This window comes from Mercenaria mercenaria, chromosome 9 (assembly GCF_021730395.1).
Source record: "Mercenaria mercenaria strain notata chromosome 9, MADL_Memer_1, whole genome shotgun sequence".
Classification (NCBI taxonomy): Eukaryota; Metazoa; Mollusca; class Bivalvia; order Venerida; family Veneridae; genus Mercenaria; species Mercenaria mercenaria.
Genome location: NC_069369.1, coordinates 20,705,393 through 20,732,960, shown reverse-complemented (window position 1 = coordinate 20,732,960; position 27,568 = coordinate 20,705,393). Strand labels below are relative to the sequence as shown.

Below are 27,568 nucleotides of genomic sequence, written 5' to 3'. Positions count from 1 at the left end.
TTTTTTATGGCGACACCCAGATCATAGGATAGTTGTGGTTTTGATTTGTCCTGGTTGACCTGGTACTTGTTAGGTAACCATGCCAAATTTTGTATTACAACATGGACAACCATCTTATTTATTTATTAATTTTTATGGTGATTAACTACCAAGTTATATATTGTTTGCTCGGTACTTTTATTTTTGTTCAACATTATATTTTATTGACTTTCTTTGTTTTTGCAGTAAAATTTAGTCAATCAGCTGTTTGGTAGTTTGCCAAAAAAAAAAAAAAAAATGAACAAAGAGAAAAGGACTTCCTATTTGAAGGCCTATCATGCTGTGTACTTTTAAACTGAAAAGTAAAATTTGGAGGCTTGAATAGGATGTTCTAAATAGATTATCTTATATTCTTAGAAAAAAATGGTAAAAAAATCACTTACTTTTTAATTTTGGACATGACCACATGTATGAGAGATAATATGTGTATGTGTCAGTCTATTTTTGGATATGATAATGAGTGACATGTCAGGGTAAGTATCAATTATTTATTTATTTGTAAGTATTTGTGTATTTTATCATAAAAATTACTTTACAACAGCATTTAAATTATTTCATTGCCATTTGAGAAGAAAAAAATGTTGTCTCCTTTTGAAGAAGTTAAAAGACATAATAATATTACTGTTTTTTTAAAAAAAAAAAAAAAAAAAAAAAAAAGTTTGGGAATCCAATACAACCACTTAATCTTGATATGACAGGCACACCCTGTTGATTTTGATAATTTTGATATGTCAGACACACCCTATTGATTTGATGAAAATGTAGTTTAATTATTTAAAGAACTAATGTAGTTAATATGCTTTCTTAATACTTTAATTTTAATTAGAAATGTATAATACTTATTGTTGAGTGTGTCTGTAATATAGCTACGCTAGTTACAGTTCCGTGAAATTGGAAACCTCTTTATCTCTTGGTGAATCTGCTTACTTTGTCAAATGTTTTGTTGCATGAATAATGTTAATATATTTTATGGAACGCAGCGAGTGTTTAAAATCTTGTGCACCATTTGACATTGTAAATTTATAAGAATGAAACTGTCATTTTTCATTAATTCAGATAACAGTGTAACTTTAATAATTTATTATTGATATGCTTAATAAAACAGAATCTGGTGCAATAGGGCAAAATTAGTTTGAAAGGTCAAAATTGATGTTCTGATTGTTCTAATTTTAAACTTTATTTAAAAGGGAACCCTTTAATTGGCGATTTAAAACCACGATGTATTTTCAGCTAAATTTTGTATTTCTAGAAATCAATATTTTCTTGTATCTTGAATATTTCCTTTTATCTTCAAAAGGACGATGTATAATTCTGTATATATGTCAGTAGCCTTTCTGAACAACAACTAATGGAAGTTTGGCCTATGAATTGTAAACTGAAACGTCAAGGGTCAATAAATGACCCAGATGTTGCTTTGAGAGTCAAAGGTCAAGGTCACTATGTCCTTAATTTAGCTTTAGTAGTTCCTGATCAGCAGTAAAAGGTCATGGTCAAAGTCATATAACTTGAGCCCATCAAAAATGTTAGATGTACAACTGTTTAATGTTGTTATATGATGATTTTTCAGTGCTACTGCTGACAGACTTGAAATATTTTATTTACCGGTAGTAAATTACTTACATTCAAAATGTTGATAAAGACTTTAAAAAATTGCCAATTAGTGGAAAGTGACAACAAATATAGTCAACAAAGGAAGTTCAGTTGAGTCTATTCTGTTTGTTATTATGCCTTAGCCTCCTTTGAAGAAAAGATATTTGCTCATGGTTGACCTGTTTTATTTGTTTCAGTCCGCCAGTCTGGTTTCTGATCAATAACTAGAGAAGGCTGGGTTTCACAATGTTCAAACTTCATAGGATGATTGTCTGTGGTCAGTAGATGACCCTTTTAGTTTCAGGGTCAGTAGATCATACATCAGATCATGATGACCTTGGGACTAAAAACGGTTTCTGCTCAATAAAGAACTATTGGGCTTACAGTTGTCAAATTTTATAGGATGATTGCCTGTCATATACAACCTATATTGTTTTGAGAGTTCAGTAGATCAGAGGTCAAGGTAACAGCATTGACCTACAGTCATTAAACTTCATTTGATGACTGCCTGTGATCTTGAGTTGCCCTCTAATGTTTTGGAGGTTGGTCAAGGTCAAGGTCACAGTGACCTTGAGACTGAAAATAGCTAATGATGCTTACAATTGTTAAGCTTTATAGGATGATTGCTTGTGGTCAGTATATGACCCCTTTGGTCTTTGGAATCTGTAGGTCAAAGGTCAATGACACAGGGGCCTTTGACTTTGAGATGATAACAGTTTCTGCTCTTAGATTATCATTAAGAAATGCTTTGGTCTATGATCATCACATGTAGATAATACTGTAGTCAGCAGCTGTTCCCTCCTTTGGTCAAAGGTCAAGGACACAGCAGACGAAAGTACATACCCACTTGCCTTGCTCTAGGTTACTTATAGGTTCTTGTTCTAAGACTGTGGTTCTTATAGCAGCAAATATGACATTTAATGTCCTTTAGTTAGGGGACCTCTGTTGCTGAGCAATAACCTTGTAAAACAAGTAATAACTAATTTAACTTTTCTTCAGAAAAAAAAGCATAAAACTGGGTGTACTTTTATGTTAGGCTACAGAATATAGGTTATTGTATACTTGTCATTCAGTTCTCTAAATATATAGCCAGTAGCCATTTTATTCGTCAAGTTTACACTAAATTGATATTCCGATACAATTATCATCAAATTTACCTGGTATGTTGATCTCAGGTGTCTTGTCAGGACACTATGATCTTAACACCATGTCTACCAAGTATGTTGATCTCACATCATGGGTACATGGTATGTTGATCTCATCATTTTATTTAATCTTTCATCATGTCCACTTGTTTTGTAATGATCTCACATCATTTCTACCAGTCTATTGTTTGCACAATAATTATGCCTGCTTGGTATGTTGATCTCGGATAAGTGTACTGGGTATGTTGAACTTTCGTATTATATGGTTTATAGATCTTACATAATATCAGTGTGGTATATTGATCTAAAAACAATCCACAGAAACATTGAAAAAAAAAAAAGTGTAAAAGGCTCTAGAAGTTGTAAACCACAGGAAAATATTGCCAGTAATTAAAGTACTTTCCATACCCATTGAGTCAGAAAGTTATTTTGGGGTTAAATTATAGGACATTGTTCTAGATAAAAGACAGCAAATATATTGTATATTGTAAACATAACCTTGAGCCTTGCATAACTTGCATGTCTTTTTTCTGTGACAGTATTCAAATATATTGAAAGTTGATAGAAGCAGTTGATGTAAAAGGAATATTTTATTTTATTATTGAATTTCCTATAAAAACAGTAAGTATGTTTACAAAGTTTGTTGCAAGGGTTAATGTTTTTAAAACCGAAAACTGGAAGAATTCCCATGTTGTTATTTTTTAATGCCTTTCCAAAATTTTATTTTGTTTTACTATGCTGATAGATCAGCTATGCCTATCAGCTATGCCTATGGCTGTCAATCTTCGTAGGATTTTGTCTGAAGACGTCATTTATAAGATGACCTTTTTGTTTTGGTAGGTTTAAGTGATCACAGTGACTTAAAACTGAAAAAAGTTTCTTTCCTTAACTGGACAATGATTGACCTCATGTCCTGCAACCTCCACAGGTCAGGTTAGATAACCCCTATTGTTTGAAGGGGTCAGTATGTCTATGCGGGAGAGAAAGTATTTTTTTGGTAATAAATTGAGGATGCTTCTGTCAAAATAATTAGGCTTATTCATTATGGTTTTAGCTTTTTATATCAGTAGATTAAAGGTCAAGTTCACAGGACACTGGTCAATAGCAATAGCTTTGGAACCCTGGAGCTTTGATTGTCAAATATGTAGTACAATTGCCGGAGGTCAGTAGTTCAAGGGTCAAGGTCATTTTGGGTTAAAAATTGAACTGGAGACACGCCTATCATTGCTTCTAAACTTTTATTTAGGATGACATAAGCTGGTCACTTGTTTTTGGGGTCATTTGGTCAAGGGTTGAAAATTACTTTAGAGTGAAAATTACCTACCCAGTCATCCAAGGTATATATTTTGTGAGATGAGCATGCATGAAAGATTCTATGATATAACTTTGGAGTTTAATTTTAGAGAAACATCATAGAGTTCTTTAGGTCAGTTGCTAGATTAATGTTCATCCATTTTTAGCTCTGCTCAAGGTGAGCTATTGTGACCGGACATTGTCTGGCGCCCGTCGATGTCCTTTTTTTGTATTGTAATATTCGACTGATGCGTGGGAGAGTACCGTCGTGCGTCAACATTTGCCTTGTTAACACTCTAGAGGCCACAGTTTTGAACCAATCTTTATGAAACTTGGTCAGAATATTTGTCTTGATGATCTCTAGGCCAAGTTTGAAACTGGGTCGTGTGGGGCCAAAAACTAGGTCAGTAGGCCAGATCAAAGGAAAATCTTGTTAACACTTTAGAGGCCACATTTATGACCCTATCTTCATGAAACTTGGTCAGAATATTTATCTTGATGACCTCTAGGCAAAGTTTGAATCTGGGTCATGTGGGGTCAAAAACTAGGTCACTAGGTTAGATCAAAGGAAAGTCTTGTTAACACTCTAGAGACCATGCACATTTTATGTTTAAAACTTGAGAATTGGTCAGAATGTTTTTTTAGATGAAATCTAGTTAAACTAAAGTTGGAATATGGGTAATCTGGGGTCTAAAACTAGGTCACCCAGTCAAATCAAAGAAAAACGTGTGTGCAATAGGGGCTGCAGTTTTCAATGGATATTCATGAAATTTAATCAGAATTATCTTGATGAAATCTAGGTCAGGTTCTAATATGGGTCATCTGGGGTCAAAAACTAGGTCACCTGGTCAAATCAAAGACAAACCTTGTGTATGCAATAGGGGCTGCATTTTTCATTGATGTGCATGGAACTTGGTCAGACTGTTTGTCTCCATGAAATCTCAGATGAGTTTTGGGTCACATTGGGTCAAAAAACTAGGTCACAAAGTCAAATCAAAGAAAAATCTGATGTTTACATTTACACTCTAGTGGCCACATTTTTTATTCTGCCTTCATAAAACAGTCAAAATATTTGGTATCATGAAGGCTTGTATGATTTGAATCTGGGTCATGTAGGGTCAGAAACTAGGTAACATGGTAATCAAAGGGAAAGCTTGTTTACACTCTAAGAGGCCACTTTTTGCTCCAATCTTCACAAAACTTTGTTAGAATGTTTGTTTCCATGATTTTGACGGGTTCTATTCTGGGTCATGTTGAGTCAAAAACTAGGTCACTAGGTCAAATTAAAGAAAATGCTTGTTTACATTCAGGCGACATTTTTGGTCCAGTCTTAATGAAAATTGGTCAGAATATTTTGTCTCTATGAAATCTCAGACTGGTTAAAAAATGGGTCCAGTTTGGTTAAAAACTAGGGGGTCACTTAGGGTAAATCGAAGAAAAAACACACTAGAGGCCATATTTTTGCTCCAATCTTCATGAAACTTGATCAGAATGTTTATCTCCTTGAAAACACAGATTAGTTTGAAACTGAGTTATGTGATGTCAAAAACTGGGTCACTAGGTCAAACATGTTTACACTGTTATGGTGTGTTACTCTGGTGAGCGGCCTAGGGCCATCTTGGCCCTCTTATTTTTTAAATGGGTTTAGAGGAAAAATTTCTTCATTATTTCTTATTTCTGGTGATCAGTATCCTGTGTGAGTTTATAACACACAAAAAAAGATGAACAAAAATTAAGCAATGCATCAAAACGAGTGTGTGTGGGAGGGGGTGGGAGGCAGTGAAACACCTGACATGGCATTCATAGCAAAAAAGACAAGCCACGTACTGCTTGATACCATATAATTATGTCTGATAAATGTCTGTACAATATATTTCTGATAAAATTTAATAATAGTCTGATATGTCCAGTGATTATATCTGATATATATCAGGAGGTCAAGGTTTATGGTCAAGGTGCTAAATGGTCGACAGGGGCATTACAATAAGCTTAACAGCTATGTTTTTCATCAAACTCAAGATTATACTGATAGGGTAAAGGACATGGTGTCCTTGAAACTGGAAAAATAAAAAAAAAATACCTGAATGAAATACAGACAGGGTTTTAGATAAAGGGGTGATGGCATGTTGCTGTTGAAGGTGAAATGTGAAATTCTTTGAACTGTATACCATTACTGAAGAATGCTTGGGCCTTTATAATTATATCAAAGTGATTGCTAATGGTTATTGTAAGCATCTTTTTGAGATATAATTATATTTTATTTTTAGAAATTATTTCTCCTCATCCAATTAAAATGTAATTTAAATAGCCTCCAGTTATATTGGATTTTTTGTGATAGACAGAAAAATTTAAGATGAAAATATATATAGTGTTGTTTTCAATAAAAGTTAAAAAGGATTTGTTAACATAGTGAATAGGATTGCTGATGGTTCTGCACAATAGATATTGCAATAGGTAAACACATTTTTCCCTTTTTGTTTATTGACTTAAAAAAATTGTTTAAAGGGACAGATCTCAAAATTTTGCAACAACAAACATGACGGGAAATTATTACTGTATTTCTTATGAAGGCTTAGACTATTGGTCAGAATCACACCAAACTTGGTCTATAAGATCCTGGCAAGATTATCTCCTGGATTTGTTCAAATGACAGCTTTTGTCCCCTTATAGGGGCCACTAGAGCTAAAAATAGAAAAACTTCTAAATTTTCTCATGAACCAACTCCTGGATCTTTATCAAACGTGGTCCGTAGCATCACTGTAAATTTGTTTGTGTGGGTGGGGGTGTGCACTTGGCCCTTTTCAGGGGCTTCCAAAGTCAAACTTGATATGTAACATCATTTTAAGGTCCTCTCCCAATTTGCTCAAATGGGTGCATTTGGCCCCTTTTAGGGGCCACTTTAAGAGCTAGAAATATGAAAAAAAACAAAAAAAAAACTTTTTAATGACTTCTTCTCATCATCATTCTGCTTAATAGATTTTCAGTCAAACTTAATCTGTTGCATCACTGTAGATTTATTCATATGAGCATTCTTGTCCCCTTTTAGTTTTTGCTAAAGCTAAAATTAGAAAAATCTTTAAAAGACTTCTTCTCATGGACCATTGAAGGAATCTCTTGATCAAACTTGGTCTGTAGCATCGTTTAAAGTTCCTCTACCATTGGCCACATTTGCTATAAGTAGAAAAACTATGAACAACTTTCTATGAACAGCTTGATGGTGCTTCATCAAACATGGCTTGTAGCATAATTACAGGGTGACTCCCAATTTTGTTAAAATGGGGGCACTTGGTCCCTTTTAAGGTCTGCTAGATTTAAAATAGAAGTTTTGTGAGCCACTAATGGGAACTTGGTTTGTAGCATCATTGTAAAGTCCCCTCCCAACTTAATTCAAATGGTCCCTTTGAAGGGCCACTAGATTATACATGATTGTGTCATACATATATTTAATGTCTAACAGTCAAGGACCCAATTGTATTATTATTATTATATTATACCAGATAAATTATTGACTATGACTTTCTATTTATAGAGCTGAGAGTTTGTCGACGACTGCAAGTGGCCGTGCAGTTACTACTGTTACCAACTCACTGAGTGCTGTTCATTCTAGTCCAGGACTGGTCCTTGTAGCTTATCCGCACCAAAGTTCGAATCTTACACATGTAAATACACCAGGTAGTAGAGGAAGGCCACCACAGTACAACATACCAGTTACAGCAACATCTAGTCCCAGTGAACTGTGTCAAAACATTAACAACTACACAGAGCAAAAACCAGCACATTTTCAAGGACAAGGTATCGGACAGGCAAGAGAAGTTGTTAGGGAGTTGCCTGTCATAACACAAGCTGAAGAACCAGCTGTTAGTCCACCACCACTGTCGACAGCAACACGTAGACCGGGGTCGGATCTAATAAGACAGTTACTGTTGAGAAATTTTACAGCAGAGAAACTTTTACAGTTTAGATTGCAGCGACAACAACAAATTCGTGAACAACAGCAACAGTTATCTCCTACGACATTACAGTCTAGTGGGCAACCACAGCTGATAACACAAAAACAGGGAGCGGAAGAGTTGAGTGTGCCACAGGGTATTGTTCAGCAAGAACTACCTAGTCAGGAACAAATTACAAAACTTCAGCAACACGAAAATATAAGAAAACAGTTACTGCTTCTGCAGCATACGATAAAAGCTCAGCAGCAGCAAAGAGCTTTGCAGCAACAGCAGCAGCTTACAAGACAGTTCACAAACATAAGTCAAAGAGGAAGCAACCAACAAACACCTACTGGCCAGTTCAGAAACTCTAGTCCACAGTTTGAGCAAAGTACAGATAAAAGTGGTGTAAAAGTCCCGTCGCACATGACTGGTGGTAGGATAGGGGCCAAAGATAGGGTAAGTGTGTTGTTCCTGACTCTGTACGTGCCAGAACAACTACCTCTAGTGGATTTTAGTTTTTAAGATAATTTAGGATTCATATTAACCCTTAGCCTGCTAAATGTCTGAAATAGACTGGTCCGTCATTCAATTTGAACAGTACCACTTACTGTTCAAAGGGGAGTTACAGTGCAGACCATGACCAGCCTGCATGGATGTGCAGGCTGATCTTGGTCTGCACTGGTCGCAAAGGCAGAATCACTTAGCAGGCTAAAGGCTAATTGAAACAATAATGATTTTATAGTACTTAGTGATTGGTTGAGAAACAAAGAAATAACATGGTGAGACGGTCCTCAGGAGTAATCCTTTATGTTAGATATCTAGATGATAAAATTCAAAATCAGGAAATTGTTATAAGTGTACTATGACTGTCTGAAAGTGAAATTATGTGAAATAATTACCAAGAGTTGTTAGATATAGAATTTCAGCATTTTTTAAATTTCTTTTGTTTGAAATGGGCTAAAATAAATAATTAACCTTTAGCCTGCTGGTGGCAAGTGATTTTACACTTGACAGTAAAATTCAGTGTATTAAATGAATTTTGCCTTTGCCACCAGTGCAGACCAACATCAGCCTGCACAGCTGTGCAGGCTCAGATCTTGGTCTGCACTGTTCGCTATTCAGTAAATTTTCAGTGAACATCTCTTCAAGTAATAAATGGTACTGCATAAAATGAATGACAGACCAGGGTTAAACAGATAAATGACTGTTGTATTTTAACAGATGTTCACAGACACCAATTATGATTTTACCTTAATATAAGTAGTTGTCTGGGGTAGTAACATATTGAAGTTTACTGATAGTAGCTTTTATTTTAACCATTAATTTATAAATTGCTGTCTGAGAAAGTTTGATCAAAATTTTGCATATAATCGGGTTTGTCAGGAATTATTGTACTGAATACTTTCAGACTCCATTTGAGCCGCGCTATGAGAAAACCAACATAGCGGCTTTGCAACCAGCTTGGATCCAGACCAGCCTGCGCATCCGCGAAGTCTGGACAGGATCCATGCTGTTCGCCAAAGGTTTCTCTAATTGCAATAGGCTTTAAAAGCGAACAGCATGAATCCTGACCAGACTGCGCGGATGCGCAGGCTGGTCTGGATCCATGCTGGTCGCAAAGCCACTATGTTGGTTTTCTCATGGTGCGGCTCATTTATATTATGTCGCTAGGTTCCATATCTCCATCTTAAATTTACAAAATTATGCCCATTTTCAACATAGAAACTTTTGGTAAATGTTTTTTTTTTGTATAATAAGCTAATATTACATGGCTTTTATATGGTTCTCAATTTTGTACTGCATTAATATGTAAAGGTTAAGAATTACGAAACTTCAAAACTATTGTCACCAAGACTTAGTGTAGTATATCAGAGGTATGACTGAAACTTGACAGTAAAATTCAGTGTAATGAAACTAAATTTGGTACTAATATGTGCTTTAAAGTACTGAAGAAGTATACTGTGAAATCATTAATATTCGTTGGGGACTAATTTTCGTGGATTTCATGGTTGAGTCAATTCACGAAATTTAATCCCAACGAAAATGTAAAATTCCCATTCATTTTATGTTCAAATGATGAAATCCACGAATTCATATCCCCACGAAATTGACGTTTTGACCAAAACCACAAAATTTCATGCCCACGAAATTAAATGATCTTACAGTATGGTATTTATCTTGGGAGCATAATTGTGGCAAATATGATTAAGTTTCCTGTTAAATCTATGTAAGATTGTAGACTATCACTTGCATATTGTGAATCTGAGAAATATAATGTCAACCTAGGTGATACCTAACTTAGAAATGTGAAAAATCTTTGTTTTTCAATATGTACATGTACCTCAGTGTTATAATCAGTACCCTGTATTTGGTTGATAATCTCCTTATCTTGCAATATTATGGCACTCAAGTTTCTGAGACTGTAGTAACACCTCAGTTACCATTGCAGAGAAGGAAAATGCGAACATTTTAAAAGAGTTAAAATAAAACTTAGAAATGTGGCATTAATTATGCTTTCCCCCCACTGGGGGAGACATATTGTTTTTGCTTTTTCCCTCCATCCGTATGTCACACTGCATTTCCGATCAGTAACTGGAGAACCATTTGACCTAGAAGTTTCAGACTTCATTGGGTGATAGGGCTTATGTAGTAGATGACCCCCATTGTTTTTGGGGTCACTCCATCAAAGGTCAAGGTCACAGGGGCCTGAATATGGAAAACCTTTTCCGATCAATAACTTGAGAACCACTTGACCCAGAACTTCATAGGATGATTGGACATGCAGAGTAGATGATCCCTATTGATTTTGGGGTTGCTCGATCAAAGGTCAAGGTCACAGGGGCCAGAATCCGTCGCACTTCATTTCCGATCAATAACTGGAGAACCATTTGACCTAGAACCAATCTTCATAGGGTGATAGGACTTGCAGAGTAGATGACCACTGTTCTTTTGGGGTCACTCCATCAAAGGTCAAGGTCACAGTAAACTGTTTCCGATCAATATTTGGAAAACAATTTGATCCAGAATGTTGAAACTTCATAGGATGATTGGACATGCAGAACAACAATGTATTTATTTGGGATCACTTGATCGGAGGTCAAGGTCACAGGGGCCAGAACATGGAAAACCATTTCAAATCCATAATTTGAGAACCACTTGACCCAGAATGTTGGAACTTCACAGGATGATTGGACATGCCTAGTAGATGACCCCTAAATATCTTTGGGCTGTTCTTTCAGAGGTCAAGGTCACAGGGGCCAGAACATGGAAAAGGTTTCCAATCCATAACTTGAGAATCACTTGACCCAGAACATTGAAACTTCATGGGATGATTGGACATGCTGACTAGATGATCCCTGTTACATTTCAGTCACTAAGCCAACCATCAGTGTCTCTTTGACTCCCTCCTATCCCCTCTCGACTTCTTGCCTATTACTACTATGCTTTGGGAGAGACATGTGCTTTTCTACTAAAGCATCTTCTAGTTAATATATTGTTGATTTGTTAATTTTTGTATAGGTACATTAAGCAATTTCATGATAAGCAGCTAGTAAATTGGGATACATAGTGTCATGATGTACATTAATATTCACAAATATTTTAAAATCACAAGTGATATTATTTGGAAATATTACGCATTCAGCAAGAAACTTTTAATACCGATAATTTGAAAATTTAGAATTTTGTTATTGTCCAGAAATTTTATTTTTTTGTAAATCAAGAATGTAAGTATTTTTAAAACCAAGTAATGTTAGTATTTAAAAACTCAAACATGTGAATTATTTATAATTTAAAACCAAGAAATTTAATATTTTTGAAAATCCAGAAACTGTATTTTGAAAATCCAGAAATTCTAATATTTTGTTCTACAGACATTACGTATATGTTTTGCAGACTAATTTACTGATATTTACTGTTTTTTTAATTTTAGTCCATTTTTTTTCAGCCGAAAGAAATAGCAGAGACAATGGAGAGTGGATTTACGACAGGTGTTGTTGACCATCCACCATATATATACACCTGTGGAGACTTACCACTATCTACAGATTTTGCTGATGCCAGTATTTACGCTTCAAGCCCTAATTCTCTTCACATATATGAACAAGAAAAAATAGACATGCAAAGCACTATGGGCATAAATACAACATGCACAAGCATGGATACTGGGACTACAACTGAAGACTTTGATCTGAAAGCTCAGTATGAAGTGTCCCAAGACATTAGTAGTTACCCGCTGGCTGATGTATCATCTACCGCTAGTCAGAACACTATTTCTAGCATGATGCAAAATGCAGGTGAGTTGTCTGTATGGAGTGACAGTTTGAAACCAGCAAGTCAGGAGTTGTATATTAAAGTTGAGTCACCAGATGTGTCTGCACCAACATTAGCAGAATTGAACATGAATGTAGATTTACTGGATGATATTGAATCATACATAAACTTTGAGATGAATGTTAGTTCCAGTGCTCCAGAAACTATTGTGAAGCAGGAACCAGGCCATATTCTGGAGAAAGAGCGGTCATTTGATCTGGTGGGGCAGGCTGGAGGCAGTGTTAATCGTGTATCGTCTGCCAGTCGTGTTCAGTACACACCCAGTGTTGCTTCCATGTCAGTTGTGAAAACAGAGCCAGTTGAGACGAGTGGAAGTTGTTGGGAGAAATATCAGAAGACTTTCACACCAATGACTCCAGTAAAACCTGAACTTGTTGTGCCGCAGGTTGTCACAGAAGTTAAAGCACCTCTGACCACCATTAAAGAAATTGACATTTCAGACTTTACAACATTGCAAAGACTTCTAAATACACAACCCTCGCAGGCGAGGGTAAGTCGCAAGCGAACTGTTTCTGAGCCTCAATCTGTTGTGAAACCAGTATCTCGTAAACGGTCTGTAGGATCTGCTGGACTTGACAGCATGGAGTTAAAGTGGGAGGAGATAAAGCACTTCCTTCACATGGAAACACGGAATATCGGAGGAGAGGTTCCTGCTGTTCCAACTGTCAAAAGGGAGAGAACTAGATATGGTAAGTGACTGTCAAACAGGAAAAATTGCTTTATATCCCTTACCATGCTAAATTTCTACAATGAACTTGTCCATCTTTCAATTTGGACAGTACCATTAACTGTTTAAAGAGGTGCTTACCTAAAAGACACTGACTGAAAAGCGAACAGTGCAGATCTTGATCAGACTGCACAGATGTGCAGGCTGATCATGATCTACAGTCTGGTCGCAAAGGCAGAATCAGTGTCCAGAATGATAAGGGATATACATTAGTAAAATATTAGCCTGCCATAGATTGTAACTTAATTGATCTTTCTGAGGAAGTGCAAAACACATAAATTTTATTGGGTTATATAAGACTGCAAAGATTGTTTATCACTGACATATTCAATTTTAGATGTATAATTTAACAGTACAAACTTTTGTAAACTATTATTGCTTAAAAGAACAAAATTGCCTTTCAATAGGCACAAAACATATCAGAAATTATTTTTTTATAATTTCACATGTTGGATATATATAAAAAACATTTTTTTTGGAAAGGATTTACACTCTTCTAATGACAACAAAACTGTGAAAATTGTTACTTCAATTTTTGAATGCCTATAAAGATTAAGTGTACATAACTTTTGTTCGAGTTAAAAAAAATCAGAAATTAAGAATGTGAATACTTTAGATACTACATTGGATGCTGTAAACGTACCGGTAGCCTTACTCATTTGGCTTATAGGGATGGCTTATTTTATACTCCTGATATTTTATAGTAATTAACTGTTGCTGTCTCTCTAAATTATAATGCTGTCCTAAATATCAAATTAGTTGGGACTACTATTAACCCAGCTTGAATGTCAAAAGCATCTCTGTTTGAGCTCAGGTTTCTCCGATAATAATTACTGACATTTGGATAATAGTCCTGTGTAAGGGGTGCTTTACACCGGGCATGCTATAGAACCAGGGAAGTTTATCTTGCGCTGTGCTCCCACTTAAGTTTCTAACAGTCAGGGGAAGTCACCCATATAGGTTACTGGTGTGGACTATGAATAAGCTAATTACACAAACACACACACACAAAATCTTCTCTATCAATTACCATAAATGCAGCATCATTTACAACAAACTGATCTCTATGGCAAAAAATAACTCCATCAAGAAAATGTTACATAATGTTTGAATGATTTCTTGAAGTAAATAAAACTGTTTCAATGTAGGCTTGAACAGCTTGTTAAATGGTTCTTCCTTTGAAGTATTTACTTTGTAGATAAATTCCTGTGAAATGTATAGATTTAAGACCATTCTCTTGAATTCCTAACAATGTGTTCATTTGATTGATTAAAAACAGAACTCTTTCAAATGTCTATAATTTCAGTAGCTGTTTCCACCTTTGAAATAAGAAATGATAATTGGATGATGCTAGGCTTTGCTGTAAACACACATTTAATAATGACCATTGTGTATTAATAATACTTAGACTCAACAACCCCTTTTATGACCTTTAAACTTTATGACTGTTACTGTTTTTAGATTCAACAAGCTCTGTTATGACCTTGACCTCCAATGAAGATGATGATTCAGACAGCGACAAAGACTTCGATGATGACTCCGATTCAGGTTCAGTTACATATATTACTTTCATCTGTTACCAGTATGAATTATGCTAGTCTTTAACAGTGTTTTTGGTTAAATAAATGAGATAAAAGTACCATGTAAAGCACAGTCTATTCTAAGAAGAATAACTGTTTTACCTACTGTTTGTGTAGTGAAAAAGACTATTTCTGAGTAAGTCCTGTCAAAAGCTAGAGTTGAACTACAATGTAGTAGGCATGTATGGTGTTTGCCATTTTGACCCAATGTGGATGACCTAGAATTTTAAAGTATACCCATAACTGATGTTGAAAATTTAAATCAATATTTATTACTCCTACAGCCTGAACGTTTCAACTGAAGTAAGATTATTGGCTACTAAGAAGGGCCTGGTGCTAAAATCATTAAAAGCTAAGTTTTCATACCAGGCTTAGATTTTAGTACAAAGTTTGAACATACTGCTTAGGAACAACTGTTCTGGTGATAGTTCAGACACTGGTAGCCAAACTTGTGTTTATTAATCAAGAGGAGCCAGGTATAGTTTAAATATGTAGTAACACTTTGTTACAAATGTTTCAGATCTGGAGGGAGGACATGACATTGGTTCCCTGAATCCCTCGGAGAGCCTCATTGGTACCAAAGAAAAACAGTATTTTTGGCAATATAATGTCCAGTCTAAGGGCCCTAAGGGGACAAGGGTCAAGTTTGAGCTTGAAGAAGACCCTCATGTACTGAATGACTTTGAAGACCCTGTGTTCGGATCAACAAGTACCGGGAATCTTTCTGGTATTGGGGTTTCTATCAAGCATGGAGGTAAAGCAAGAAAAGGGGATGGGAATGACATTGTACCAAGCCCAAAAAAGTTGTGTCAGATAGGGCTGCAGTTACGTAAGATAAACAAGCAGATAAATGACTTTGTTCCCCTTGGTGAGCTTCCGTCACAGGCCAGGAGTAAATCAAGAAAAGAGAAAAACAAACTGGCTTCAAGGTTAGTATTGTGTACTGATAAGATAAGCTGATTATACTGACTGATTTTCAGGTTGTAAATAAACATTCATAAGGTAGTTTTGCACATTCAGATAAAGCTTTTTTGTACAAATGAGAATTTAAACTCTGATTTTTCAAAACCTCAGAATATACTTTCATATACCGGTAGTTTTTGCTTGACTGATTTGAAGAATTTGAACCGTACACAAGTTTTCATAATAGAAGTCTTATATGAAAAAACATTTTTGCATATAGAAATTTTTCTACAATGTAGATTTTAGTGAAACCTCGCACTCTTTAATAAACTTAGGGTCCATGTGATGAAATTAAATGTTTGTCTGTGTGCTTGTTTGTGAGATATTTGTCCATGATTAAAGAGGTCTGCATATATCAAGCTGATTTTAAGACATTTGGACCTATTTAACATGTCAAATGTTTTAATGTCAAATTTTATCTTTAAAAAGATAGTTACGTTGCTGTTTTTATAAACTCGCGGGTTGTCATTAATTCATAAAAGGATTTTTATTTCCTTACACAGAGTCAGGCTTTACTCTTGGTTATCTGCATAAATGACTTGCGCTGTATCAAACGTGCAGAACTACCTTCAGATTCAGTTTATTTGACAAACACAAAATTTAGATGTAGTAAAGGTATAAGTAGATTTCCTATCTGGTCATTTTTTAACACCGAACTTTAAGTCTTTAGCAACAGTTTTTAGCTTACCTGAACTTTGGGACTGCTGGGGCTAGCAATAGAAATTTCTCTTGAACCAGTGGATGGAAAACCTCTCATGAAGTGCTTGATAGATCTTTTCCAAACTTGGTCAAAAGCATCCTATCCTTCCTTTTTCTTACCAGGGTCCTATCATATTTCGGGGTCAAAGTTTATATCGCCAAAATATTTCATTTATTGATACAGTATGTTGTGACATATTTAAGGTGAAAAGATCAAGGTCACAAGCATCTTTAGGGTTTTGTTTGTGAAAGCAGTGAACAAAAAATTGTTGATTGGTGGCTTATTCTTTTTAAATTACAATTTTACTACTTTGGTAAATTCAAAACAAGCCATAAAATATGCCAAGAATGTTCGAATAGGTGTACATAGAGAACATTTGTGTAATTGATAATCTGTTTGATCTGCTCCAAACAGAGCCTGTAGGTTGAAAAAGAAAGCACAGCATGAAGCTAACAAAATCAAGCTGCACGGTTTGGAGTTGGAGCACCGTCGTCTGCTAACTGTGATACATCTCATTCGACAGAGGCTTTATGAGCGCTTGAAGAAAATGCCGACTGATGACAAAAGGTCCATGTCTGAGGTTCTTGAAGCTCTGATTAAAGAACATCTTGGTAAGATCTTATTTTGTTTGAATTGTGCATCCATGGCTAATTGATTATGGTTGCTGACTTTGTATCACTTGCCCTTCAAGGTGTGGGTCTGAAACCACCTCACTTGCTCTTCCATCTGACTCAGAAGGTTGGTGGTTCTACCTAGGTGCCCGCCTTGTGTGAAATAATGTCTAGGAGCATCCACCACCACCATCAAGGGGAGGGGGTGTAATGAAGCTCAATTCTTCCTAAAATAGTAGTATCATAAAGTATTTACAACTAGTTGAAACTATTGACCACTGTTATTCTATATAAAATTGAAATCAAGTTCGAGCACCTGCAATCCTTTGAAGCATTTCTGTAAGACCTTATAGATGACAACTTCATTTACATGCTTTATCTGGCTTCTAATATTTCATACATTTTCTGTATAGCGTTAGGAATTTGCTCAGTATGTTTTGGATACTTTGTGCAGTCAAACTTACTCAAGAGATCACATTTATCAAGAGACCACTTGCATTACGAGACTTGATAGAACAAGTTATGTTGTACTAAGAGACCATTTGTGTTAAGAGACTACTTTTTGCCCTTCCCTTTGATGGTCTCTTAATGCAAGTTTTACTGTATTAGTTCAGTAACATTTACATTATATGTTTTGTAGGTGAGATGGTTGGTGGACATACGACAGACTTCGTCAACAGTGTTATCCATAAAGTGGAGGCAGGTGATTTGTCGGGCGGTATATCGGTGCATGCCACACGATCATATCCTAAAGAACTACATAACTGATGATAACCTGACAGAAAGTGGCTGTGTTATTTGACAATGTCTCAACTGAGTGATTAAAGCAGTGCATAATTCATGTGCAGTTATAACTAATGGCTGATATATTGCAACTTGTTATTTCACCATGTGTTAACATATTCCTGTATCTGAAATGGCCGTCGTGTTGCTATCATTTTCAGCTATAATCATGAACTATTCTTGTCAGCCAGTACATGTCATCAAGATCATTGCTCACCGGAATGATGACGTCTACCGGAACGATAACATCTTGCTGGAATGATTACATAAATAAGAACAGTTACATCTGTGTGAAATGATTACATCTGTTATACATTGGAAATGTGTTTTAGAGTCACGCATATGTAATAAATTCACATTTTTAACTTTCTGTGTTTACACATGTAAAACTTTCCTGTGGCATTCTTTAAGATTGACAGAAGTTTACTTGTAATATTACACTTGGTGGCACAGAAAGTGGATTATTTAGAATGGAAAATGTGCAAGTTTTGTTTATATGTTACTAAATTATATAAGACAAACCAGTGTATTTATACTTGTATTGGAGAGAAAAAAAATCATATAAAAAAATTGAAACCATTGTTAACTTTCTTTGCTGTTAATGATAATTTTTAATTTTATTCAAATATCCAAATGCATTGTTAAAGGTGATCAAGAATAGTTATGTTTGACATGTTTTAAGTTATTTGTTGTTTTTTTTTTACCTCAAGTATGTGATAATAATTGTGCTGAAAATGCAGAAAATTGTGCTGAAAATATATGAAATTGTGCTGAGATGCAGAAAAAATCTGGATGTTATTTATGAAATAGGGAATGTTGATGATACATTGTTAAGATTTGAAAAACTTAATTGGAAAAACTTCAGATGTTAAGATGATGTTAAGATTTGGGAAAAATAGGGAAAACTTCAGATGATGTGAAGGTAGAGAAAACTTCAGATTATGTTAAATTTGGGAAAATGTCAGATGTTAAGATTGGGATGATGTTACAATGGGGGAAACTTCAAATGATATTAAGATGGGAAAAACTTCAGGGGATGTTAAAATAGGAAAAACTTCAGGGGATGTTAAGATAGGAAAAACTTCAGGGGATGTTAAGATAGGAAAAACTTGAAGAAGAAATGTATGACAAGTCATGTTTATTTTTAATAGTACACCGTTAGGTTGTATCACCCGTCTTGTAGCAGCCAGGAAGTAGTGCTAAATGCTGCAAAGTCAGTAATATTCATGGGCACTAATTTTTGTGGGTTTCATGGTTTTATTTATTGACAAAATTAAATCCAAAACAAAGAAAGTAATGATTCATTTACTTCAAAGTTGGATTCATAGTTTAATACTTTATATCAGAAATAGATATTATGGAATAATTCACTTGGGGCAATGTCATCAAATAATAACCTTTGTTGTGATAAATAAATAAAAACATGCTTTTATGATATATTGTTTCTGAAATGAATTCAACAGTTTACGGAAAAAACTTTTGTAAGAGAAGACAACAGGTGTGCTGTATATAGATAAACCTTTATGTAACATATAGATAGACCTATACATATGTCATAATACTTAATTTACTTGATTAAAGAATTCTGTTGATAGAATTCAGGGTAGTGGACCCATAATGACAAACAGAAATTTCCATTTGTTAATGTATTTCCTGTGTTCTGATTTCGGCACAGTGAGGTATGAACAGAAGGCCAGACCTGTGCTAGTATAAACTACATTGCTGTCGGTAAAATGTGGAAATGCCATAAGACTACATAATCACATGGAAATTTCCAGCTGCCACTAGAGGTCCGACACAGTGTGTAACTATGTCATATAAGGTAGAAACGTTCAACACATAATTACTGTTGGATTTCTCAGAAGAAAGATGATAAATCGATTTCAGGTTCAGGTGTACAATTGTCCTTCATGACAATTTGACCAACAAAGGTCTGAAATGTTTATATAATTATGTTCCCGATAGATACCGGATTGGAATGAAACCTGTCATCTTGTGTTGCTAACTTGCTTTTATATTTTTGTTGTAAAATAGTGTTCTTTAAAATGTTGTTTTTTGGGTGTTTTTTTTTCTTCTTTTTTTTTGTTGATAATTTGATATGATGCAATATCTTTGTAGAATTTGATCTCATTTTTATGTTATTTCATTCTGTAAAATTGTTTCATTAAGTGACAATGCATTTTTTCCACTACTTTTTATTAAATTGTTTATTCATACATAAATTTTAACACTTTCAGCCTTTTTTCATAATTTTTGTACATAAAACTTCTGTTATTTTTTATAGTGAAAAAGCTAATTGGATAATTTAAACATTAATAAGTATGAAGAAGCTAGTCAGTTTTGTTGCGTGTTTGGTGTGAAGTTAAGAATCTCTACAGTCTTTCTGTTAATTGAGAACGGCCATTGGCTCTCAGCTTGGACCTACATGGCTGAGAAGTTAAGGTTGCTGACTTTTTAATAACTTTTCCCTCACTGCTGTGTGTTTGAAGCCTGGCTTGGGGTCTACAGTTATTTCAGGTTTGTGGTTTTACCTAAATTTGTGCCCAAATTTGCAGTAATGCCCAGGTGTTTTCTCTTCCTTCTAAAGCTGGGAAGTCATGGTAATTTTGTTGGGGTGAGTCCCAGCAGTTGTCAGTGTACTTTAGTTTCTTGTAAGCTGTTATAAATCCCAAATGACATTATTGATGATTGAGCAAAACCTTGTACAGTTACTTGTTCTTATCTGATGCTTACAATTTAGTATATGCTACAAAAAAAGGAAAATAATTTTTTTTAGACATGTCTTAAATAGCCTGAATATACAATTAAGTGTAAACAGTACGTTTTATCTCGTTTAGAATTATTATTTCGGATTATAGATCCTACCGGAAGTTACAGGTCGGCTAGAATTGATGTTTGCTATTTGTATGTTATTGATGTGTTAGTAATACACCCAATACCAAGTTTGATTAACCCTCAGCCTGCTAAATTTCTAAAATGGACTGGTCCATCACTTAATCTGGACAATACCATTTATTATTTGAAGGGGTGTTAGTGGAAAATTTACTGACTGGATAGCAAACAGTGCAGACCATGATAAGCCTGCATAGGTGTGCAGGCTGATCTTGGTCTGCACTGGTCGCAAAGGCAGAATCACTTGGCGCCAGCAGGCTAAAGGTTAAGGAAAGAATAAGTTAAACCTCACACCTGTTGTCTCAATGTGGATAGATTATTTCAAGAGATAAACATTTCTGTCTATAAATATGTCTCTGTTTTTAAGTTTTCTCCATACATTCCCTGAACAGTTAACATTGTTTCATGATTTACTGTATGCGATCATTCTGTCATTTCTTGTACATAATTATTCCATGTCATTATCGTGTTTAATTTTTTAAAAATTGAGTTTTACATTATTTGAATTATTTGCATGCATGTATATTTTAAATATTTTATGATAACTATGTAAATATTGGTTGAATTGTGAGATGGTACTGGTTATTACACAATATGTACAGCCATGTTCGTAAATACGGGTACGCTTGACAGATTCAAAAGATAGTTGAAAATGTTGATCACTATATCATGTTGTAAATAACATCTTTTTGATTATTTTCTTGATTATTGATATAAAGTTGCCATTTATTTTATCCTTTTGACTATTCATTTATACACTGTGACTCTATATCTTCACCAGACAGTGCTTGTGGGGACAACATTGAAATTTCTGTGTCCAGTCTATGTGTTGGGGCAAACTGTTTGACTTTAATATAAATTTTGATTGGTAATTTTGTAGAGCATGGCTAGTTTTAAATTAAAATTCACTTCAATGCTTCTAAAGTTCATTCATGCCATGGATTTGTGTGAATTTTCATTTCAGCATGTGCATAGTATGCCCCAGGCCAGAAAAAAGGAAATATCACTATGGCACAAACATGTGTCTTTTCTGACTCAATAAGATTGATATTGCATAGTGATATTGCATGTCCTTGTTTATGTTATGTTAATTACCTAAGTCGCCAAAATTGTAATTTGTTCATTGTCGACAAATACTCAACTTAAGTTATCCAGTTCTGTAATTATTATTTCTAATGTTAATAATGGAACAATTCCTTTTATGCTCAAGATTAAGTTGCCAAGTAATGCTTATCTGTTAAAACAAATAATAAATTTGAAATTATTGAACTAGATGAATACAGGAATGTTGAACTGGCCTGAGGCTCCAACGACTTGTTGAATAAATTCTGTACTGAAAATTGCTGGTATGGTATCATTTATATAAACAGTGGATAAAACTTGATATAATCAGAATACAGCCTTAGCAGTCACCTGTATTGAGCAGCCACTTTCCTTAAACAGCCATCTAGCTTTCTTCCCAAATTTACTTTATTTCTGGCGCCATATAACCTATACTGTGTTGGTGCGCCGTAAAACCCAAATGAATAAATAAATATTTCTAATACCAACTTTCCTTTACCAGCCACCTGCCTTTAGCAGCCAGTTTGTATCACTCCCTTGAATGACTGTTTAATACAGGTTTACCTGTATGTAGCAAAATGTAGATATCTTGCTTAAAATGATAAACACAACTATAGAATTACTGTTTCAAGTGTGTTCTGGAAATGAAAATTAATCATGGTTAAGTTTATTAAAACAAGCACTGCGTTGGAGGTATAAATCACACTCATTTATAGACCTAGTACCAGTAAGTTTCATTTTATTGTGAATCTTTCACCATAAAGTGATAACAATATATATGTTATATATATATATACAAAAAATTTGAGCAAGTTTGAATATTTCTCAATAGCATTTTATTGTCAGTGAAAATATGGTACCAGAATAGCCTTAGTCTGACCATTCGTATTGATGTCAGTAGTCTTCTAATGAGTCTGTACAGTTTACTGTAAAGCATCAGTCTGGTTACATGCTAAAATTACTCTTAAATCAAATACATTGTGGCTTTTTTTTGCTAAAATATTCAAGCTGTTCGCTGATTAGAATGTTTTGACACATGCTTAATTTTCAAGGCTAGCACTATCAATACTGGAACGCTCATTAAGGCCAACACCATCAATATTAGAGCTCTCGTTTAGACTAACACCATCAGTACTATAGCTCTCCCTTAGGCTAACGCCATCAGTACTAGAACTCGTCTTTAGGCTTACACCATCAGTATTAGAGCTCTAATTTAGGCTTACACCATCAATATTAGGGGGCCTCCATGACCGAGTGGCGAAGGTCGCTTACTTCAAATCACTTGCCCCTATTCAATGTGGGTTCGAGCCTCACTCGGGGCGTTAAATTCTTCATATGAGGAAGCCGTCCAGCTGGCTTACGGAAGGTCGGTGGTTCTATCCAGGTACCTGCTCGTGTTGAAATAATGCACGGAGGGGCACCTGGGGTTTTCCTCCACCATCAAAGCTTGAAAGTCCCCATATGACATAATTGTGTCGGTGCAACGTTAAACCCCCCAAAAAACAAACACCATCAGTATTAGAGCTCTCATTTTAACTAACACCATCAATACTATAGCTCTCCCTTAGCCTAACACCATCAGTACTAGAACTCTCCTTTAAGCTTACACCGTCAGTATGAGAGCTCTAATTTAGGCTTACGCCATCAATACTAGAGCTCTCCTTTAGGCTGACACCATTAGTATTAAAACTCTCCTGTAAGCTTACATCATCAGTACTAGAACTTGCCTTTAGGCTAACACCACCAGTGTTTGAGCTTTCCTTTAGTCTAACATCGTCAGTGTTAGAGCTGTCTTTTAGGCTAACACCAGCAATACTAGAGCTCTCCTTTTGGCTAACACCATCAATACTAGAGCTCTCCTTTAGGGTTACACCATCAATACTAGAAGTTACCTTTAGGCTGACACCATCAATACTAGAGCTCTCCTTTAGGCTTACACCATCACTACTAGAAATTGCCTTTAGGCTGACACCATCAATATTACATAACACCATCAATAGTACAGCTCTCCTTTAGGCTGACACTTCATATCAGTATAAGAGCTGTCCTCTATGTTTCTACCATCAATAAATGAACTGTCCTTGCGGCTGCAACCGTCAATACAAGAGCTTTCTTTTAGGCTCACATCAGCACCTTCAGAGTTTCACATAGGTTCATGTGATCTTTACCTTAGATATTTACTTTATTACAGGAGCTCCTGTGTAAGATTGAATTCTGCTTTGCTAAAGCTTGCAAGAGCTCTACTGTACAAGTTCTGTATCTGTAACATTAAGTGAAATTTCAACTTGTTGTCCTTTTCATGTATTCTATAACATTTCAAACTGAAAAGTCGAGATCTGCCAAGGGTTTGACATCCAATTTTTATAAAAGTCTACCAAAATTAAGGAATTGCACGTAGCAAAATTTTGTTTTATTGATTGTATAAATGTTTTTAAATTAAAATGTATTATAATTTTTAGTTCGACTATACGAAGTATAAGGAGAGGTATCCTACTCGACCTGGCGTCGGTGTTGGCGTTTTTCTGCGTCCGCACCTCGGTTAAATTTTTTTTTACACTTTCTCTTTTTTCTTCTTATCTCTGTAATTATTTGATGGATTTGATTCAAACTCAGAATAGTTATTCCTCATCATCACCCACATCATCTGACATAAGGGCCATAACTCCAATATTTCATGATTTATCCCACCTTTTCACTTAGATTTTCAGGTTAAAGTTTTGATGCACTTTCACTCTGTCTCTGTTATTACTGAATAGATTTGATTCAAATTTAAAATGATTGTTCAGCATCATCATCCACATCATATGATACAAGGTGCATAACTCTGGCACAAATTTTTCATGAATTATTCCCCCATTTTACTTAGAATTTAGGGTTACAGTTTTGATGCACTTTCACTCTATCTCTGTTATTAATGAATCGATTTGATTCCTACTTAAAATTGTTGTTCAACATCATCACCCACATCATATGACACAAGGTGCATAACTCTTGCACCAATATTTTATGAATTATGCCCCCTTTGTGCTTAGAATTATACTTATATAATGATTTGATACACTTTATCTTTACCTCTCTTATCAGTTAATTTTTTTGACACAGACTCAAGCTGTTGTGCAATATCTTCATCCACCATTGGAGTCATTAAACACTCCAGTGACAGCTCCAGTTTCCTCAGAAGTGCCCAGTTTCACTATCCAGCATTGAAATAGTCAAGTGCGCTGTCTCCTGTGACAGCTCTTGTTTTCTATTCAATTTATACATACAATGTTCTCCTTTGAAATTTTGGCTGTATGTTGTAATCTTAGTCCTTTTTATATAAAAGTACTTTTCATCATAAAATGATCTGAATAATGTAGTATAAAGTACATGCCAGTCAATTCTGGCATCTAATTTGTTGAATTTGAGCTCAGTCTGAAGTTAACCAATGACGAAGTTGATTTATTAGACTGGACTCCAAACTTACTTTCATAATCGTTTACCCTGTTTTATTATTTAGACTGATTCAAGTTTGTTCATATTGACAAGAGAGTATCCAAACAGCTGTGGTAGTGATGATGCTTGCTTCAGTTTTTACACAGACTAAAAGCTCTAAATGTAGAATGTTTGCTGGCACATACTGATTGACAATGTAGAATTATTAATTCCACAGATTATTTGATTTGCACGACCAACTATCTGATTGGGAACTGTACATTAACTGATAAAAAATGATTGTCTTTATATAGAGTAGAACTTTCTTCCTAAATTATTTGAGATATACTTTTAGTCAGAGTCTGCTTCTTAGGTAGAATTTATAGTTTATCAAGAGTTTCCTCTTACATGATTAATTTTTAGTGATACTTAATCCTGGTTTAGTTAGGTTGCAAAAAATACTCAGTGTTAAACTGTTTGATTGAAAGTTGAGAATTTAGAGAAAATCTTAGAAAAAAGAATGTTAGAGACAAAATTTAAAAATCAGAATTTCAAAGTAATTGTATGGTAGATGTCATTTTTTCTTAGACGACTTCACTGCATTTAGATTGAAATGCAATGTACTAAAAACAACTTTGCAAAATTTAAACAGTAAGACTACTAATGGCAATAGCAGTTAGGACTACAGTTCCCAGTTAGGAAGTTGGACACACTTGAAAACTTGTATTCATGTACAGATTTACCCTGTGTCTTTCAGAATGGTGGATCAGTGAACATTTTTATACATAAACTTTTTTTGAAACATTTAATAATATAAGCTTACTGTAGTTTCAGTTGTTGTGCTCTAGTTGTGACTAGCTGTGTGCTCGTCAACAGATTTCACATTGTTAACAAGTAACACATTGTCTGCTGTGTAGTAATTAAATTCTGAAACAAAGTTTGAATAGAGTTATACCAAAATAAAGATACAATTTTAAAGTAGTCGGCTGCATGCTATTGTGAGTTTTGATTTTATTAGAAGTGTTTTATTTGAAACTAGAAAACAAAGTGTCAGGCTAAATGTCAACATAGTTAAAACTTTGAGTTCTATTCAACTACCACAGGGAAGTTGATCTCTCTGAACATAAAGAATAAACATCCCCATTTGGAAGCCAAGAAAAGTAAAAAAAAATGTCCAGTTAAGTGTAATGTGTATATATAAACTTAACTGGAAAGGTATTATTTTGATGTTGCAACAATATCAATGTTAAAGTAAATTAAGCGGAGAAAAGAATATACGATAAAAAGACAATATAGTTGCAGTAAAACAGTATTTTGAAATCCTGGCAGTTTGAATTGTATGTCCAGATTTCTACTCTTGTTATATAGATCAGACTGTTGTATGTATTCTGTAAAAAAATATCATGGTTAATATAAGTAATTCTGTTGTATATCACTAATTAAGGTATAAAACAAAGTCAATTTTATGTAGATTTTATGCAAATTAAGTCAGATTGTATGGTTAAACTTGTATATATATATATGATCAATTTTCTCTGTGATTTCTGTGGTTCACAATGTGATACTTTCCCTTGTAAAAACACTATTTTTGATATATTTTGAAGAAAAAGATAACCTTTGAAATACACAACTCGACAATAAAAATAATTGAACTTGTATTTATTGTGTTCTTACTTTCTTTTTAACGTGCAGAACCAACACTCAGAGCTATTAGTGTTAGATACTACTTTGGCTTCAGTCAATGAAGTCCATACTATATATATATAGTGTTAAGGTCACTTTTGTTCGAGCGAAGACCAGTGTGCTATTACAACCGTTGTTACATCAACGTTTCATTTTGTAACGACTTACTCCAGAATTTCAGACTTTATCCAGATAATTATGCTTGACGCATACCCTAGTGACAGGGTTTCAGAATTGCACAAAACTAATGACCCCCTTGGGTACCTACAGGCAGAACACTGGAAAACAAAATTCAAATAAGTTTGGCTTGAAGCATCCAATATAGAATAAGGATTCAGCATTTTACAAATCATTGTTCAAGTATATACCTAGATATTTAATAAAGCTGCCATTTTGTTGAATGTTGCCATGGAAAGAAAATGGCCACCATTTTCATCAAATATTAAAATATTCATAACTTTCTCATTTTTAAGCCATTTTGAAAATTCTTTCACTTCTTTAAATAATTTAAGAAATCCTAGTAGAAGGAATTAACATAAGAACATCGTAAAGTTTTCTTAAAGTACACAGCTTATTCAAATTATTGCCCTACTAATTTTGTCTCCCCATCCCCACGGAAACTACCTGACCCAGAATGTTGAAACTTAATACCATGATTGGACATGCAGAGTAGATGACCCCTATTGATTTTGGGTTACTCTATTATAGGTCAAGGTTACAGGGGACTGAACATGGAAAACCATATCCGATCAATAACTTGAGAACCACTAAACAGGATGTTGAAACTTCATAGGATGATTGGACATGAAGAGTAGATGACCC

At 34.8% G+C, this 27,568-nt stretch overlaps 1 protein-coding gene across 1 annotated transcript; it reads left to right on the top strand.

Moving 5' to 3' along the window:
• On the top strand, positions 1–26,721 carry LOC123546649 (uncharacterized). Its single transcript, XM_045333100.2, has 7 exons — positions 1–512; positions 7,597–8,455; positions 11,946–13,020; positions 14,520–14,606; positions 15,159–15,567; positions 16,716–16,912; positions 17,553–26,721. Exons 1-7 carry the CDS (start codon positions 490–492, stop codon positions 17,678–17,680), a joined length of 2,778 nt encoding a protein of 925 aa, XP_045189035.2. The 5' UTR covers positions 1–489; the 3' UTR covers positions 17,681–26,721.
• The last annotated feature ends 847 nt before the right edge of the window (positions 26,722–27,568 follow it).

Bases quoted from the DNA above. Each gene is read 5' to 3' on its own strand.
- LOC123546649 (XM_045333100.2), top strand. From the start codon at position 490: ATGATAATGAGTGACATGTCAGG. The intron at 14,607-15,158 runs GTTCAGTTACAT...CAAATGTTTCAG, and splicing joins CGATGATGACTCCGATTCAG to ATCTGGAGGGAGGACATGAC. The intron at 16,913-17,552 runs GTAAGATCTTAT...TATGTTTTGTAG, and splicing joins TCTGATTAAAGAACATCTTG to GTGAGATGGTTGGTGGACAT.